Here is a 17,319-nt window from a genome sequence, read left to right on the forward strand (position 1 = left end):
GGTGAATGTACAATGTAAAGCCTCTTGTCTTGGATAAAGTTGCGATGTAAAAGCCATTGTTTGATTTGTGTATGAAGCAAGTGGAAATTAAACTTGTCACACAACCCGTTGCATGTAGAAAAGGCCCAAGGTATACACTATACGATATCAGTGTTTAGTAAACTACATCGTCAAACAGGTCTACAGTTACAAGTTGCTCAACCTGTATGAATGAATGCTGGCATTGAGAGAATGCAAGCTAGGGGGTTGGCCAGCCTTGGAATACTTTTGAAAACAACCGTACAAAGGGAGTCACTGCAAGGTGTTGCAGAATTCACAAGATTGCTCTTTAACAGAACGGGTGAGTTTTGTTTTTGTTTGAGTGCATATAGTTTTGCCATTACATTTTGGGGGATATTAAGTGTTTCAGTAGGTGTGAATAATCTGTTGGATTGTTCTTGTTGAACAGAGTGTGTGACGTGTAATCTCTCTAAATCAGTGGTTCCCAAACGTTTTAGTTTGTGACCCAAAAGCGAAATTAGACATTTGCCAGGACCCAAACTAGTGAAGATAGCAGATCAGACACGACATGTCACAGACACGTGAGCTTGTAGATCGGCTATTTTCTCTACTTCTTAAACATTTGTTTTCTAATTTCTTAGGTTTTTCTTATATTTATTCATGACATTTCTTTATCATTTTATCTTTTATCATGACAAATTTTCCTTTTTTGTTAATGTTTTTTGAAAATGTTTTGAATAATTAAAAACCAAATAGGAGACAGAAAAATTAAGGGACCCATAAAAATATCTGTGACCCACAAATCGATCCTGACCCGCTGTTTGGGAACCAGTGCTCTAAATCACATCAGGGTCCTTATTCAGCTGTGTTTTCAATTCATAGCAAAGCAAAGATGACTTTCTTCAAGAAGTTCTTCAAAAACATTATCCATGACAGGGACCCTGATAAGGACTCTGTGGACTCAGTGAGTACCGGTTCATCACAGTTAATGTGTTTAAGTTAAAGTCCAGTTTTGGTGTTTATAATTATGGTCTTTTCTCTGTTGTCTTATTGAGCTAAAATTGAACATGGTCACTCTGTGTTGTGAGAGTTTCAAGCTATGAATGAACGTATGAAACCCCTTTCTATGATTTCTGAGATGTGATCAATATCAATTAGAGATTGTAGCCTGTGTCTGGCAGCAGAATATTCAGCAGTGTATTCAGGCCTGGAGTTTCACCATTTTAGCCTGGCCTTTGGTGTTGTCAAATCAGCTGGGTCACTGGAGCAGCCTGGGCGAGGCATCAAGGCGCCTCAGTGCATATCATTTATAAGGCCAAACTCTGGGGACACGGTGGCCATGTGAATACTGCCCTGGTCAATTACCAGTGGGGATCTGAGTGGGTTAGTGTATCTTTACTGTCAGTTCATTCTCAATACTTTTTCTGATTGAATGTATATATTCACAGGGCAAGGGTAAGCCATCGAAGCCGAAGCCTAAGTTCTATGGAACTGTTCCTCCGTATCCTAACTTCTCCGCCAGCAGTGATGCCTCAGAACTGCAGAAAGCCATGGAAACCAAAGGTATAAAGAACTAATTAGTGAGGCACTGTACATTATAGGCCTATACTTCTACATTAATTACAAAATGACTTAATTTCTTCAAGATTGGATTGGATCTCTTAATCCACCTTGAGAAACTTGAGAAAGAATACACATTTTTCTTTTAGTGTGTAGTAGCCGTACTAGCCTACAACATAACATATATTCGCATTCACAGGAGTAGATGAGGATGTGATCATTTCCATTCTGGTGAAGAGAAGCAATGAACAAAGACAGAGGATCAAAGGAGTCTATGAGCAATCCACTGGGAAGGTGAGTCATGGTCCTCAAAACCTGTCCCCACATAGTCCACAACATCTTGGGGGGTTGAATTATAGCTTTTAGGGTATTAAAATTCAGGCTACTTTTTATAAACATACTACTAGGTTTTTCAATTGATCATAAAGAGAAAATTTGTTTCGGCTGATTTGGTTTTGGACAGAAAAGAAGATGCCTCTTTAGTTTTTTTGAGGAGACTTATTCTTTCGTGTATCATCGTCCTTGATTGGTTGACAACATTTTATTTCACAAGATTTCTTGTTACTTGGGAGGCCATGGGGAGACGGCAATGAGTGAGTGACTGCCTGCCTACGTTCTTAAACAAAAACTAATCTGTTATTTTCAGCAAGTGACATGTCATGAGAACTTTAGTGCACATTAAAAGAATTCAATCAATTGAACATGATCTCATGTAAACATGCCGGATTTAGAAAGAAGCCAATTTCCGTCTGTAGTCCCACTGCTCCCACATATAAAACATCACAACAACATGACAAACTGAAAAACAAATGACACATGCCTACAAATAAATAAAATACCATACCTAATTTAAGCCTTTAACAAGCAAGCTAATACCTGCTATAAGTCTAATACCAAACCAATAGATATGTCAAAATCGGATTTAGATATTCTAAGATTTAAAATGATCTACAACGTAATAGTGCTTTGAATACTTTATTAGTCAGAAATGCACTTGTTTCTGTTTCAGGCTCTGGCTGATGACCTGAAGTCATCCCTAAGGTCAGACTTCGAGGATGTTGTTCTGGCTCTGCTCATGGCACCTGATCATTTTGATGCCCACTGTCTCAGAAAAGCCACCAAGGTGTGTAGTTTAATTAATATCGACAGAAATCGTTTTCAAGTTCAATATTCACAATTTTTAATATTTATTTTTGGGCTTTTATGCCCAATATTCACTCTTTACGATAGCCATGGTTACAGAGTCTTGTAATTTTAAGAACCAAGCAGTTAAATAGTTTTGTAAATGGTTTCTTATGAGGAACACCTGAATGAGGAATATGGGTTACAGAAATCAACAATGTTTTTTGAACCAGTGTTTAGAATGGATTTGAATATATGTTTGATTTTACCATTTTAATTCTTCGTTACAATTCTTTTTGAAGAATACAAATGATACATTAATTAATAATCTCTTTTTTAAACACTACCAATTGTCTATCCAACAGGGACTGGGCACACATGAAGATGTCTTGGTGGAAATTCTTGCATCACGGTCAAACTATGAAATCAATGAGATCAAGAGTGTTTTTAGCGAAGGTACAGTAATTTTATATTTGATGCTCCCAAGTCCCACTTTACCATACAACAAAAACAACCTTCGTTGTGTTATCGTTCCTACAGTATATTGCACAGTAAAATGTTTATATTTCGGAGTGAATTCCAAACTATGAAGTGTTCTCTCTCCATCAGAGTACCAGGAAGAGCTGGAGGACGTCATTAAAGCGGACACCAGTGGAGACTTCACATTGGCCCTTCAGGCCCTGCTGCAAGCCAACACAGATGAGGACAGTGAAGTGGACTTGGACCTCGCCAAAAGGGATGCAAAGGTACAGTACTGTACTGTAGTAACATGACCAACATGCAATGCAGTGGTTCTCAAACCTTTTAATTTCAAGGACCACCATAACTACGTCGACCTCAGGGTCTGTAACCACCTAAGGAACCCTGAGTGTCCCTAGGCCTAGACCAAAGGTCTTCAACAGGGGGTCCGGGACCCCTAGGGGGTCCTCAGAGTTACTACAGGGGGTCCTCCAAATCTTTGTGTGATAGAAACTTTTTTTATATTAACCACTTGAACCCTAGCGCCCATATTCTGAGAACTTTGGCCAAAAATAGCAGATCTACAAGCTCACAATGCTATTTTTGGCAAAGAGGTTTGGTGTAGAGGGGAAAAAGAGCAGATTAAGTACAGAGTGAAAGGTCAAGTTTATTACTTATTGACGGTTCAAGTGGTTACATATCTGAAAACACAAATTGACATGAATCCAAAATACACTGATGATTGTGCTGTCAAACAATGAAACTATATGGAATCTATGAAAATGTTGTGGGGGTCCCTGCTTCATCTCTCAACTAAGGGGTTCTTGGCCTGAAAACGTTGAAGACCCCTGCCCTAGACTTTTGAGAACCTGTGTGTATGTGGTCGCTTCAGGACAGAACATTGTAAAAAAGGCTGTTGGCAATTTGTGTTTGATGCTGCGTGACTGCGTGGACCTTAACTGCATTTCCCTTTGTGTATCAATAAAGGTATTGTCTTAACTGAATTTATAATAAATTCTATGACAGGCTCTGTTCGAGGCTGGTGAGAACACCAAAGGAACCGATGTCCAAGCTTTCATTGACATCCTGACGAGTCGAAGTGCTGCTCAGCTCTCTAAAAGTAAGGTTCCTTTATCCACTTTAACCCATTTTGGATCACTGCCATTTTCCTTAGCTTTCCGTAGCTACGACCAAACTGTTGGTACAAAGCCTGCAAGGTCTGTCCAAAATGTTCAAGTGCAAACCGATAGCTGGTCACATCTTATTATCTTATTACAGGCATATAGTTATGAATAAATACTATGTAATGTTAAAGTAAGTAAATCAATATGCCCATCTGTTATTTGTTGGGCTTGAGTTTATGATTTCAGCATTTCTTTCTCCCATGCACTCCTTTGTTTATTTCTCTAATAATAAACATGCATTTGCATAAAGCAAGCATTTGTCTACTACTCCCATGTTGATACGTGTATTCAAGTCTTGAAAAAGATCTGTTTACGGTAGCTTTAGAATGTATAAACAATATGCAATTAATGTGAGATTAATCATGATTAACTATGCGATTCATCAGAGGAAATATTTTAATCGATTGACAGCCCTAGAATAAATATAAACGTTCTGTATTTAGGTAGTTTCATCATGACCACCTGTAAAATTAAATAAAAAACTTAAAGTAAATGAATGTGCACCATTTGACCTCGTAGCGTTCCAGAAATACGCTGGCCTCAGTGATGTCACCTTACCCAAAGCCTTGGACATGGAGCTGAAAGGAGACATTGAAGACTGTCTTGTTGACATTGGTGAGAAGGATTCTTCCTAAAATGATTCCAATCAGAATCTTATTGAGTAAACAGGATTTTCATTATGGCCAGTGGGGACATTTCTTATCCCTGCTTCTGGGCAGACTGAATTAAAGACTCTATTGAAGAGAAGAAATTTAGTTTTGGGAATTGTACACTGTATGTTTGATATCAAAATGTAGTTAAGCGTCACCCCTCTGTATTATTTATGTATTCATCTTTAATATATATATATATATATATATATATATATTATTTGAACTTAGGGTCATATGTGGAAATGACTATAGCGTTATTTATGTCACTGTGCTATGCGCTCTTACTCAGTGATCCATCGGGCTGCCCTCCTAAACTGTGTTTCTTTTGATGTACAGTGAAGTGTGCCTGGAGTAAGCCTGCGTTTTTTGCTGAGAAGCTCCATCTGGCTATGAAGGTATGATGTCTGCCTGTCTTTTGTGTGAATCGGGTTTAATGGAGTGTCATGTTTAGCCTCACAAACTGTTTGCAATTTCACTCCCTTCCCTACTCACTACAGTGCACAATATAGTGATTAAGATTCCTACTATTTGTCACATACATTGCTGTATGTGAGAATGGTTCTCTGTGTTTGACCCATCTCACTGTGCCACAGCTGAAATACAAGCTCACGTCGTGTCGCAGATGCAACCGTTGTGAGCTTGTAGATCACACTCTGCTGCGATGCCGGAACTGCCGCGCACCTTCTGAGCAATGCACGATGGGATGTTGGAAACTTGTAGATAGGCGGTTGAAGATGTAAGCCATTTACCATGAGAGGGAGTGGGTTGTTGGCTGATTTACCACTGTTTCAGGCAGGGACGTGCTGGCCATTGGGAAAAGCGGGACAACTCCCGAACGGCCGGTTCATTATCGGTCGGTCCAGGCCGGGCCATTAGGAAAAAATGAAACTGTTTGCACAAAAGTAAAAAATTTACTGTTTGCACAAAAAGTAGTGAAAACAGCAGATCTACAGTGCGAGGCGTTGTGTGCTTGTAGATCGGCTGTTTTGACTAGTTTAAATCATTTTTTTTTTTTGGACATACATGTGCATATCATATGGAAACTAGACAATATTGTTCCTTCGAAACAATTGTGGGCTCGCTTCAAGCCAGAAAACAATGTCTATAAAAGTACAAAATGTCAAGATCGCAGGCAGTGCTCTCTTTGACGTTACTGAAATTAGCTGCATGCATGATTTGAGGCATTTTGTTCCAAAAATGTGTTATGCAAAAGTTGACCCGCTGGTGGCGCTATAACAGGCCAATGTGAGAAGGGAGGCATCTGTTCCTTGACCTAGTGGGAATGTGCTTGCAAGATTTCACGCATATCGCCGGCTGTATTCATGAATTAATTAAAAAATAAAGTGTGCATGCGTGTGCGTGTGTGCGTGCGTGAATGAATGAATAAATAATAAAGTGTGCGTGCGTGCGTGCGTGCGTGCGTGCGTGCGTGCGTGCACGTGCGTTCGTTCGCTCGCTCGCACGCACGCACGCACGCACGCACGCACGCACGCACACACACACGTGTGTGCACGTGCACTTTATTTATTTATTCATTCATTCATTGAATGAATGCGTTCGTGGAACGAATGCTCACTACGGTCATCTGTATTTTTTAAGCCCTGGGAAACCCACCTTAACGCCCTCATTAGCATAATGTATGCAAGCATAATGTATGCGCAACACGCCCACACGCATTTCCAAACCATGCACCAGCCCCAATTTTCATACGTCGACTAAGCTCCTCCCCTTCATTTACATACGGTCGTCTGCATTTTTTACGCGCTGGGAAACCCACCTTAACGCCCTCATTAGCATAATGTATGCGAGCATAATGTCTGCAAACCACGCCCACACGCATTTCCAAACCATGCCCCGCCCCCAATTTGCATACGTCGCCTAAGCTCCTCCCCTTCATTTACATACGGTCGTCTGCATATTTTACGCGCTGGGAAACGCCACTTAACAGCCTCATTAGCATAATTTATGCGAACCACACCCACACACATTTCCAAACCATGCACCGCCCCCAATTTTCATACGTCGACTAAGCTCCTCCCCTTCATTTACATACGGTCGTCTGCATTTTTTACGCGCTGGGAAACCCACCTTAACGCCCTCATTAGCATAATGTCTGCGAGCATAATGTATGCGAACCATACCCAAACGCATTTCCAAACCATGCCCCGCCCCTAATTTGCATACGTCGACTAAGCTCCTCCCCTTCATTTACATACGGTCATCTACATTTTTTACGCGCTGGGAAACCTACCTTAACACCCTCATTAGCATAATGTATGCGAACCACACCCAAACGCATTTCCAAACCATGCCCCGCCCCAATTTTCATACGTCGACTAAGCTCCTCCCCTTCATTTACATACGGTCGTCTGCATTTTTTACGCGCTGGGAAACCCACCTTAACGCCCTCATTAGCATAATGTATGCGAGCATAATGTCTGCAAACCACGCCCACACGCATTTCCAAACCATGCCCCGCCCCCAATTTGCATACGTCGCCTAAGCTCCTCCCCTTCATTTACATACGGTCGTCTGCATATTTTACGCGCTGGGAAACGCCACTTAACAGCCTCATTAGCATAATTTATGCGAACCACACCCACACACATTTCCAAACCATGCACCGCCCCCAATTTTCATACGTCGACTAAGCTCCTCCCCTTCATTTACATACGGTCGTCTGCATTTTTTACGCGCTGGGAAACCCACCTTAACGCCCTCATTAGCATAATGTCTGCGAGCATAATGTATGCGAACCATACCCAAACGCATTTCCAAACCATGCCCCGCCCCCAATTTGCATACGTCGACTAAGCTCCTCCCCTTCATTTACATACGGTCATCTACATTTTTTACGCGCTGGGAAACCTACCTTAACACCCTCATTAGCATAATGTATGCGAACCACACCCAAACGCATTTCCAAACCATGCCCCGCCCCAATTTTCATACGTCGACTAAGCTCCTCCCCTTCATTTACATACGGTCGTCTGCATTTTTTACGCGCTGGGAAACCCACCTTAACGCCCTCATTAGCATAATGTATGCGAGCATAATGTATGCGAACCATACCCAAATGCATTTCCAAACCATGCCCCGCCCCCAATTTGCATACGTCGACTAAGCTCCTCCCCTTCATTTACATACGGTCATCTACATTTTTTACGCGCTGGGAAACCTACCTTAACACCCTCATTAGCATAATGTATGCGAACCACACCCAAACGCATTTCCAAACCATGCCCGCCCCAATTTTCATACGTCGACTAAGCTCCTCCCCTTCATTTACATACGGTCGTCTGCATTTTTTACGCGCTGGGAAACCCACCTTAACGCCCTCATTAGCATAATGTATGCGAGCATAATGTCTGCAAACCACGCCCACACGCATTTCCAAACCATGCCCCGCCCCCAATTTGCATACGTCGCCTAAGCTCCTCCCCTTCATTTACATACGGTCGTCTGCATATTTTACGCGCTGGGAAACGCCACTTAACAGCCTCATTAGCATAATTTATGCGAACCACACCCACACACATTTCCAAACCATGCACCGCCCCCAATTTTCATACGTCGACTAAGCTCCTCCCCTTCATTTACATACGGTCGTCTGCATTTTTTACGCGCTGGGAAACCCACCTTAACGCCCTCATTAGCATAATGTCTGCGAGCATAATGTATGCGAACCATACCCAAACGCATTTCCAAACCATGCCCCGCCCCCAATTTGCATACGTCGACTAAGCTCCTCCCCTTCATTTACATACGGTCGTCTGCATTTTTTACGCGCTGGGAAACCCACCTTAACGCCCTCATTAGCATAATGTATGCGAGCATAATGTATGCGAACCATACCCAAATGCATTTCCAAACCATGCCCCGCCCCCAATTTGCATACGTCGACTAAGCTCCTCCCCTTCATTTACATACGGTCATCTACATTTTTTACGCGCTGGGAAACCTACCTTAACACCCTCATTAGCATAATGTATGCGAACCACACCCAAACGCATTTCCAAACCATGCCCGCCCCAATTTTCATACGTCGACTAAGCTCCTCCCCTTCATTTACATACGGTCGTCTGCATTTTTTACGCGCTGGGAAACCCACCTTAACGCCCTCATTAGCATAATGTATGCGAGCATAATGTCTGCAAACCACGCCCACACGCATTTCCAAACCATGCCCCGCCCCCAATTTGCATACGTCGCCTAAGCTCCTCCCCTTCATTTACATACGGTCGTCTGCATATTTTACGCGCTGGGAAACGCCACTTAACAGCCTCATTAGCATAATTTATGCGAACCACACCCACACACATTTCCAAACCATGCACCGCCCCCAATTTTCATACGTCGACTAAGCTCCTCCCCTTCATTTACATACGGTCGTCTGCATTTTTTACGCGCTGGGAAACCCACCTTAACGCCCTCATTAGCATAATGTCTGCGAGCATAATGTATGCGAACCATACCCAAACGCATTTCCAAACCATGCCCCGCCCCCAATTTGCATACGTCGACTAAGCTCCTCCCCTTCATTTACATACGGTCGTCTGCATTTTTTACGCGCTGGGAAACCCACCTTAACGCCCTCATTAGCATAATGTATGCGAGCATAATGTATGCGAACCATACCCAAATGCATTTCCAAACCATGCCCCGCCCCTTTTGCATAAGTCGGCTTAATTTACATAATTAATGCGTGCGACGCCCACAAAACTCATTACGTTAGGCCCACTCGTTAAGTCAGAGTCCTCCCTCTTGTTGAAACCACGCCCACTCGTTAATAGCAGATCTACAAGCTCACAACGCGTCTTGATGTGGCGCGTTGTGAGCTTGTAGTTGAAACCACGCCCACTCGTTAAGTTCGACTCCACCCCTTGTATTTGCGTGTAATTACCCCGTCAGCGCGGTGACGAGAACGCTTGTCATGCGGCCTCATTTACAGGAAGGAAGGAAGGAAGGAAGGAAGGAAGAAAGAAAGAATTTGCCTAAATGTGTGGGGTTCTTAACGAGGAGGCAGTAATTACGCACGCACGCACGCACGCACGCATGCATGCATGCACACACACACACACACACACACACACACACACACACTTTCTTTGTTTATTTATTTATTTATTCATGTGTTCGTTCATTCATTATATATTTATTTATTTATTTATTTATTTATTTATTTAAATACTCTGTTGCTAGTATCCACAACTTTCCAACATCCCATAATGCATTGCGCAGAAGTTGGATGGAGCTTCCGTGAGCTTGTATGTGGTATTTAATACCAGTAACACGAGAAGCCAGAAAGCGAGTTTGGAGACGGTAGCACGCTGCAAAAAGGAGTTATGGCTCTTTAAAGCCCAGCCGATCGATAGGCAGACGCCTGGGGGGGGGCGGAGTCCAGGGGCGGAAATAAATAAATAATTAATTACATAAATAATCAGTCTCGGAAACAGTCAGGAAATAAATAAATAAATAAATAATCAGTCTCGGAAACATAGTCGGGAAATAAATAAATAAATAATCAGTCTCGGAAACATAGTCGGGAAATAAATAATTAAACCAGTAAGACTCCCTAATATATACTGACTGCGTAGCGATTTGTGTGATTTTAGGGCAAAATCTGTAGGAGTAGTGTCCAAAAATGGGTTTAAAAAAATCGGCCTGAAGGTGGCGCTACATGGGACAGATCCATGTTGATGACATGAGCGTAGAGCAAGTGTGTACCGATTTGTGTGATTTTAGGGCAAGATTTGTAGGAGCAGTGTCCAGAATGAGTTTTGGCCTCATGGTGGCGCTAGAAGAGGAGGGCCATGTGAGAATCGTAGTTTGGCAGGCAAGGACTGTGTGTGCCAAATTTGGCACGGATCGGGGCAGCGGTTGCAGAGATATGAGCAGGGCAAAAGTGTGACGGACAGACAGACAGCCGGTCGAGGTTTCGATAGTAACTGCGACCCGACGGTCGCAATTTATCAGTCAGTGGCGGCGCAGTTGGGCCTGGTGTGGAGACAGGGAAATAATTCATTCAATAAATAAAGCTCCTTTTAGTTGAGCTTGTACCAGTGAACTGTACTGTCATGAAACTTGTCGTAAAGTCTTCAATCAATCACTCAATAAAGGGATCAATACAAACCCACATTTACCCAAAACAGCTGATCCACAAGCCCACATGCAGCCTTGTAGATCGGCTGTTTTTATTGTTTTATTTTTTAAATTGTTTCCCCCTGACTTAGTCTTTTCTAGGATCACCTTTTAGTTGACCTTGTACCAGTGAACTGTACTGTCAATGACACTGTACCTATGACAGTCCTATATCAATAATTCGTTCATTCATGAATGACTTCCCTGTGGAAATAAGCCAAAAACATTACTGGGATCTCCTTTTAGTTCATGTTTATTACGTATCTATCTATCTTCCTATCAATTGGTCACATGCATTCACATTGCACTGAACGCACGCAAGCACGCACGCACGCACGCCCGCTCAGCAGCTGGCTTTTTTTCTTTTTTCTTTTTTTCACAGAGCTCCAGACTCAGACACCGAGGTCTCGGAGGGCACCCAAGCCGGACTGCGTGCTCTGGCAGCGGCCGCGAAGCGGCCGCGGCCGCCCCAACCCACTGGAGCTAGGTAGAGTCTGGTGAAATAAAACCAATCAGTAGGTCCCCATCAACAGATGTCGCTGTAGCCAAGGAATTCACACCCAGCCTGCTCACCTGACCAGGAAGTCCAACCAGTCTGTGTTGGAGAAACAACTAACTGCTGCTGCTGCCTCAAGGTAGGAATCACAGTATGTGTGTTCACTAACACTAATCATTGCTATAGAGTGCTTGTTCAGTAACAGTGTTAAACGGCTCTATATTGTGACAGGAATCCTTCCCACCGAGTGTTTGTTCACTAACAGTGTTACAGTGTGATATGAAAGAATCCACATGAGGGCAGTGTTTCCATTCTCAACTCACTGAGTTGAACAGAGGGCGGAACCCAATGCAATAACAAGTCCTATTATTTAGAAAGGAGTCACGTCAATGTCAGCATTTTTTTCTCTCTCTCTCTTTTTGGCAACATTTTTTAAATCATTTTTTTTAAATCATTTCACAATGTAAAAACAAAAATCATTTTGAGAAAAATGTAATGACCTATACACAGTATCTATAGGCTGTGTCTGTGTATATTCTGAGTGTAGATGTTGTTGTACTTTAACCACTTAAGCCCTGTGTCAGGGGTTCCCAAACTTTATAGACCATTCCCAAAAGAGAAATCAGATGTTTGCTCCAGTACCCAAACGAGTGAAAATAGCAGATCTACAAGCTCACAACACATCGCTTCTCGCTGCGTTACAAGCTTGCAGATCTGCTATGTTCACTACTTCTTTCTTAAACATTTGTTTTCTAATTTAGGGAATTTCTTCGATATTCTTTCTTTTATTCATGAAATGAAAAATGATTTTTTCTTCTTTTTTTTGTAATTAAAATGTTTTTTCTTCTTAAAGGAGTAGTTCACCCCCAAAATGCCTTTTTTTCTATTGATTGCTCATGCCATGGAGAGTAGAGTTCAATAATATTTTTGTTTTTTGCCACATTCCTAAGACAAAGATTTGATTCGAGTACATTTGCCCCCATTGATTCCGGATGGGGACCCGTTTCAAAACGGGTCCCCATCCGGAACGAATGGGGGTACATTTATTGTTATCACATTTTTGTCTTAGGAATGCGACAAAAAACTAAAAATATTATTGAACTCTAGTCTCCATGGCATGAGTAATCAATAGAAAAAAAGTCATTTTGGGGGTGAACTACTCCTTTAATACAAAATGTGGTAATGGTACAGTGCAGCACAACAACAAATACAAATATATACAGTCAGTCCAAGATAATGCAGAAATAAAAATACAAAATAAATAAAAGTAGGAACCTCTTCAAATAAGGGTCATATATGTTGTTGATTTTTTAAGAAAATCTTTTACAATGATAATAATTACAACATTTAGGAAACACAAAATAAAGGGATATTCAACTTGCGACCCACAAAAAGTGGTCCCGACTCCCGACCCACTGTTTGGGAAACAGTGCAATAGACAATCATATGACAAACACAACACCTTTTACAATTTAGCACTTTTGTTGGGTATAAATTAAATTTGTGTTTTGTTAGTCCACATAATTCTTGTCTACTCACAAGCTGGCCATCTTGCTTTTACGTCATATTCTGGGGTTGAGAAAGCAATTTTAATTCTGAAGTGTCTAATGGGAATTGGGTGATTCTGATTCCAATACCTCCAGGAAAAAAAAAACAATTCTGATTTCAGTGCCTTTGAGTGAAATGTCCTATAACTTTGTCTCTTAACAGACTGGCCATTTATTATCTGAACGTAACGTCCAAGGCTTACCAGCAGGCCAACCTAGATCTGAAGAAGAAGATGCAATTGGTGAGTGGAACACAACACAGGCAGAGAACGTTATTCATACAAACCCATATTATTTGAAATATACATTTATAATAGTTTTGAAAGTCCTATGAAAACCTAGAGTCACCAGTAAGTGGTGAAATGTCATGCAATTCAAGTAATAACGGGTTCTCAGAACTGATCTACTCTGTACCAATGATTACTGGGCTGGCCCAGTTCAGATACTGTCTGTATTAAATGTTTTTCCACGAATACTCCAATTTCCAGTTGTAGACTAATTGAAAGAAACGTAATGTTTGATCACAGCCCCCTCTGCTCAGCCAGAGGACTTCAGTGTGGCAGGGTAGGCTATGTCAACTATTACTGGTTGCTGTGCTGACAACGTGTCACTTTATGACTCGTCGATCAGCATGTTCTTGTTTCGGTACCCAGCATGGTGCAGTACTCCCTTCCCTCTCCCCCTCCCGCTCTCTCCCCCTGCTTCCCTGTCTTCCCACAGACTCCCTCTCCCCTCTCTGTCTCTGGCTCTCTCTGAAGTTTGGGTATTTTTGGTATTTTTTCCCCTCACAAATGTGAACTAGGTAGGTGACTCAGAATTATCAGGTAAAAGTCATAATTGCAAAGAGAAATCACACCCAGTGTGAAGTGAGCTGTGCCTTTTACGAGTTAATTTCATTAAGTGTCCCGCAGAGCTTGGTCAATGAGCCAAGTGTAGCACTATTTAAAGAGCGGTTGGCACCGCTCTTTAAATAGTCGACTCCTCACCCCTTTTCATTTCTATCGCTCCTTGTCTCTGTGTCTTCTTACTGTCCTTATCCATGCACCCTAACCTCTCTTTTTCTTGTGTCTTCAGGCTCGGGATGAGGAGAAGAACAGGAGGAACAACATGGACACCACCAACCAGGTCATGTTGGACCTAGAGGACCTGCTCCCCAAAGGCCCAGGTTGCATTAAGGTTCCGGAGCCTGAGCCGGAGCCTGAGCCTGGTAAGTTGTGATCTCCTGCTAGACTAGAGCAGTGGTTCTCAACCTTTTCAGGCCGCGACCCCTAAAATAATCAAATTTTAACTGTTTATTTGCGTGTCGCAGCGACGCATTGTGAGCTTGTAGATCAGATATTCTCGGTATAATTAAATCCCTCTCTGCCCAGAACCCGAGCCAGAGCCGGAGAAGAAGAAGAAGAAGAAGAAAAAGGTTGTGGTAGAGGAAGACGTGGAGCTGCAAACGGCCAATCCCAACGCTGGAAGGCCAGTGGTGGACCGGTCCCCAAGGGCCAGAGGAGGCCCTCCTCCCGTATAACGGAGAGAGAAAGTGATGACGTGCATTCATACAGGTTTTTTCACTCCTGGAATAACTCCTTATCATGTTCTATTCATGAAAACTAATGCATACAATTCATAATGTTGATAATAATAATAACTATTCTACACTGCGATGCAAACCATTCTGTATAGTGTGGAATTATTTGGGACTTAAGATTTTCAACAACAAAACAACAAAAAAGTAAATATATCACTTTTACCATACCGTTTTTTTCCTTTCTTTTTTAATTGAAGTTGGTAGTAACTACTATAAAATAATGTAAGAGGTTATTGCCTATTTAAACTGAAATCAAATCTGTAATTAGAATGTTGGACCTTATGTGTCACTAGCCAATGTGTGTCAGTATGTAACAGCTTTGTGTGATTTAATTTTGTTTGTTTTATATGTTTGTTTTATCTTGTGTTTTATGCTAATTTGAACTTGCTCTGTGATCTATTTGTGATTGATTGATTGATTGATTGGATACTTTATTAGCAGTTTGCATAGGAAAAGCACAGGACAGTTCATGTATCCACGAGTTTCCAACGCCCCATAGTGCATTGCGCAGACGTCTGTACCGAGCTTCCGGCGCCGATTTACAAGCTCACAACGGGTTGCATCTGCGACGCGACGTGAGCTTGTATGTCTGCTGTTAAACCCGGAAGTTTGGTCCCGATAGTCTCCAGTAAACTCCCGCGGAAACTTGTGGATACAAGGTCTAATAGGATTTAAACCCAAGAAAGCACAATGGCTTGTTTACATTGGGGTACTTTTGTACTCAATTTATAGAGATGTGTGATGCTCATGTTTGTTACATGTGCATTTGAGCTTTGTTCTGTTATTTATTGTGTAGGTTATTTGATTGTTATGTACACTCGACGTTGCTTGAAATGAGGGTGACTTCCATGATTTTAGAGTTGAAATAAAGGTTTGAAATTAAATGAAATAATCTGTAAATTTAATCTGCAAAGTTTTACATAAACTGTCCCGCAGAGAAAAAAGCATTTCCTGAGAGGTTTTATATCAATCTGAGTAGTGAGTATGGAGAAATAAAGCAATTCAAGTTTTGTATCAATTTGCCTATCAGCAATTACTGATGTGTTTTTAAAACATCCACCAGGGGGCAACATGTTGACTTTCTGTCATAATGGATGATTTATCAACATATTTTTTTGTCACTCAAAATGTGTCACAATTTTCTTTTTATTGTTATAGCATTTGTGGGGTCACCTGTCTCTCCTCTGCAGTGCTGAATGGCAATCCTGTTGATTGGAAGGGGCCAAGCACTCTGGAGAAGGAGGGGTGTTTGTTTAGCCTATGTTGATATCAGGTTTTGTCTTTTTTATACAGATCTGTGAATGAATTGGCGCCTGGGAGAACATTGTTGAACTTTTAAACAGTACAGTAGGCTACTTCGTTATGTCATTGTGTAAGATAACTCATGGCCTTAGTTAGCTGTGTGTGAGTTTACAGAGTTACCGATTGCGATTACTAATTATGTGATGGTTTGCCTCACCTGGTTAAAAGACATGCTACGCCTACAGGTGCCAACTGCCATAAACCTCCACAAACAAGAAGAGGTAGGTTCAGTTTGGCTTGAGGCTCAGGTTATGACATCCAGGGTCCAGCTGCCAGGGCCTTCTACAAGGATTTTATCCTGTTCTAGCTTTTAAAGTTCCTGGTCATTACTTTAGTTGTCAAGTTTCCTTTATTTGGAGGTTAGTTTTGGGCAGGCCTGAGCCTGCACTGTCAATAAACCTGCACGTTTGGAGGTAAATAAAAGGCAAAAGTCTGCATGTGGACTTGTTGGAGCATCCAACTGTTTCCCAACGTCCCTCTATACCAACAGTTAATGTTGTATATAAACACAGGGTAGAGTTGCTTACTATGTCTAGTGTCTTTCTTTTAGCTGGGAACCCCCTGGAACCTCCTAAAGGACGCCAGGGGATCCCCAGACCCACTTTGAGAACCCAAACCTTTTGTGGGTAGGCCTACCAATTTTAATGGGTCATGACTCGAGTAAAATTCCGCTTGCAATGCTGCGCAAAGTGATATGGTGTGTGCCTGTTAGATCTGGTATTTTCACTAGTTTGGGTCCTGGTCCTGGACAAACGTCTAATCTCTATTTTGGGTGTCGACCTGAAAAGGTTTGGGAACCACTGACTTGGTGAACATATTACTTTTTTGTGCAAGCGTGAGAAATAAATGCCCAAGATCTTTAAAAACGGCAACCTGAAATTGTTTACAGCACTTGTGAGATGTCTGTCTCCGTCTCTGTTGAATTCCATGCATGATGGTTTGTTTGTCTGGTGTTTTAAACATGTGTTTGTAAAGGGAAAAAATGTTGATTGTCAGGTTCTGGCATGTAATTACATAATTGAGATGACCTCATCATTGCAGACCACAGAATGAGGTGTCCAAGAAGAATTTTTAAAGATCTTTCTTTTCTGCCTTTAATGATAGTAGCCTACACTGGAGTTGGACAACAGAGAGAGAGATGGGGAGAGACACGGAGCAGGTAGAAGGTCAGCGGGATCAGGATTCAAACCCGCGACACGCTGTCGCATTGGAGCCTATGTGGTCTGCACTCAGACCACTAGGTCAGTGGGTGCCTGAGTGTCCATAGAAACAACTT

General features: G+C 42.0%; 1 protein-coding gene across 1 annotated transcript; it reads left to right on the plus strand.

Moving 5' to 3' along the window:
- Positions 1 to 892: 892 nt before the first annotated feature.
- On the plus strand, positions 893 to 14,681 carry LOC308299580 (annexin A1-like; the record flags this gene model as incomplete). Its single annotated transcript, XM_080743375.1, has 11 exons — positions 893 to 964; positions 1,449 to 1,563; positions 1,760 to 1,854; positions 2,570 to 2,683; positions 3,048 to 3,138; positions 3,292 to 3,428; positions 4,168 to 4,261; positions 4,845 to 4,940; positions 5,315 to 5,373; positions 14,237 to 14,369; positions 14,533 to 14,681. The coding sequence occupies 11 exons, from the start codon at positions 893 to 895 to the stop codon at positions 14,679 to 14,681; spliced, it is 1,155 nt and encodes a 384-aa protein (XP_080599501.1).
- Positions 14,682 to 17,319: the final 2,638 nt, after the last annotated feature.

Source organism: Nannobrachium achirus (genome assembly GCF_963921795.1).
Source record: "Nannobrachium achirus genome assembly, chromosome: 15".
Taxonomy (NCBI): Eukaryota; Metazoa; Chordata; class Actinopteri; order Myctophiformes; family Myctophidae; genus Nannobrachium; species Nannobrachium achirus.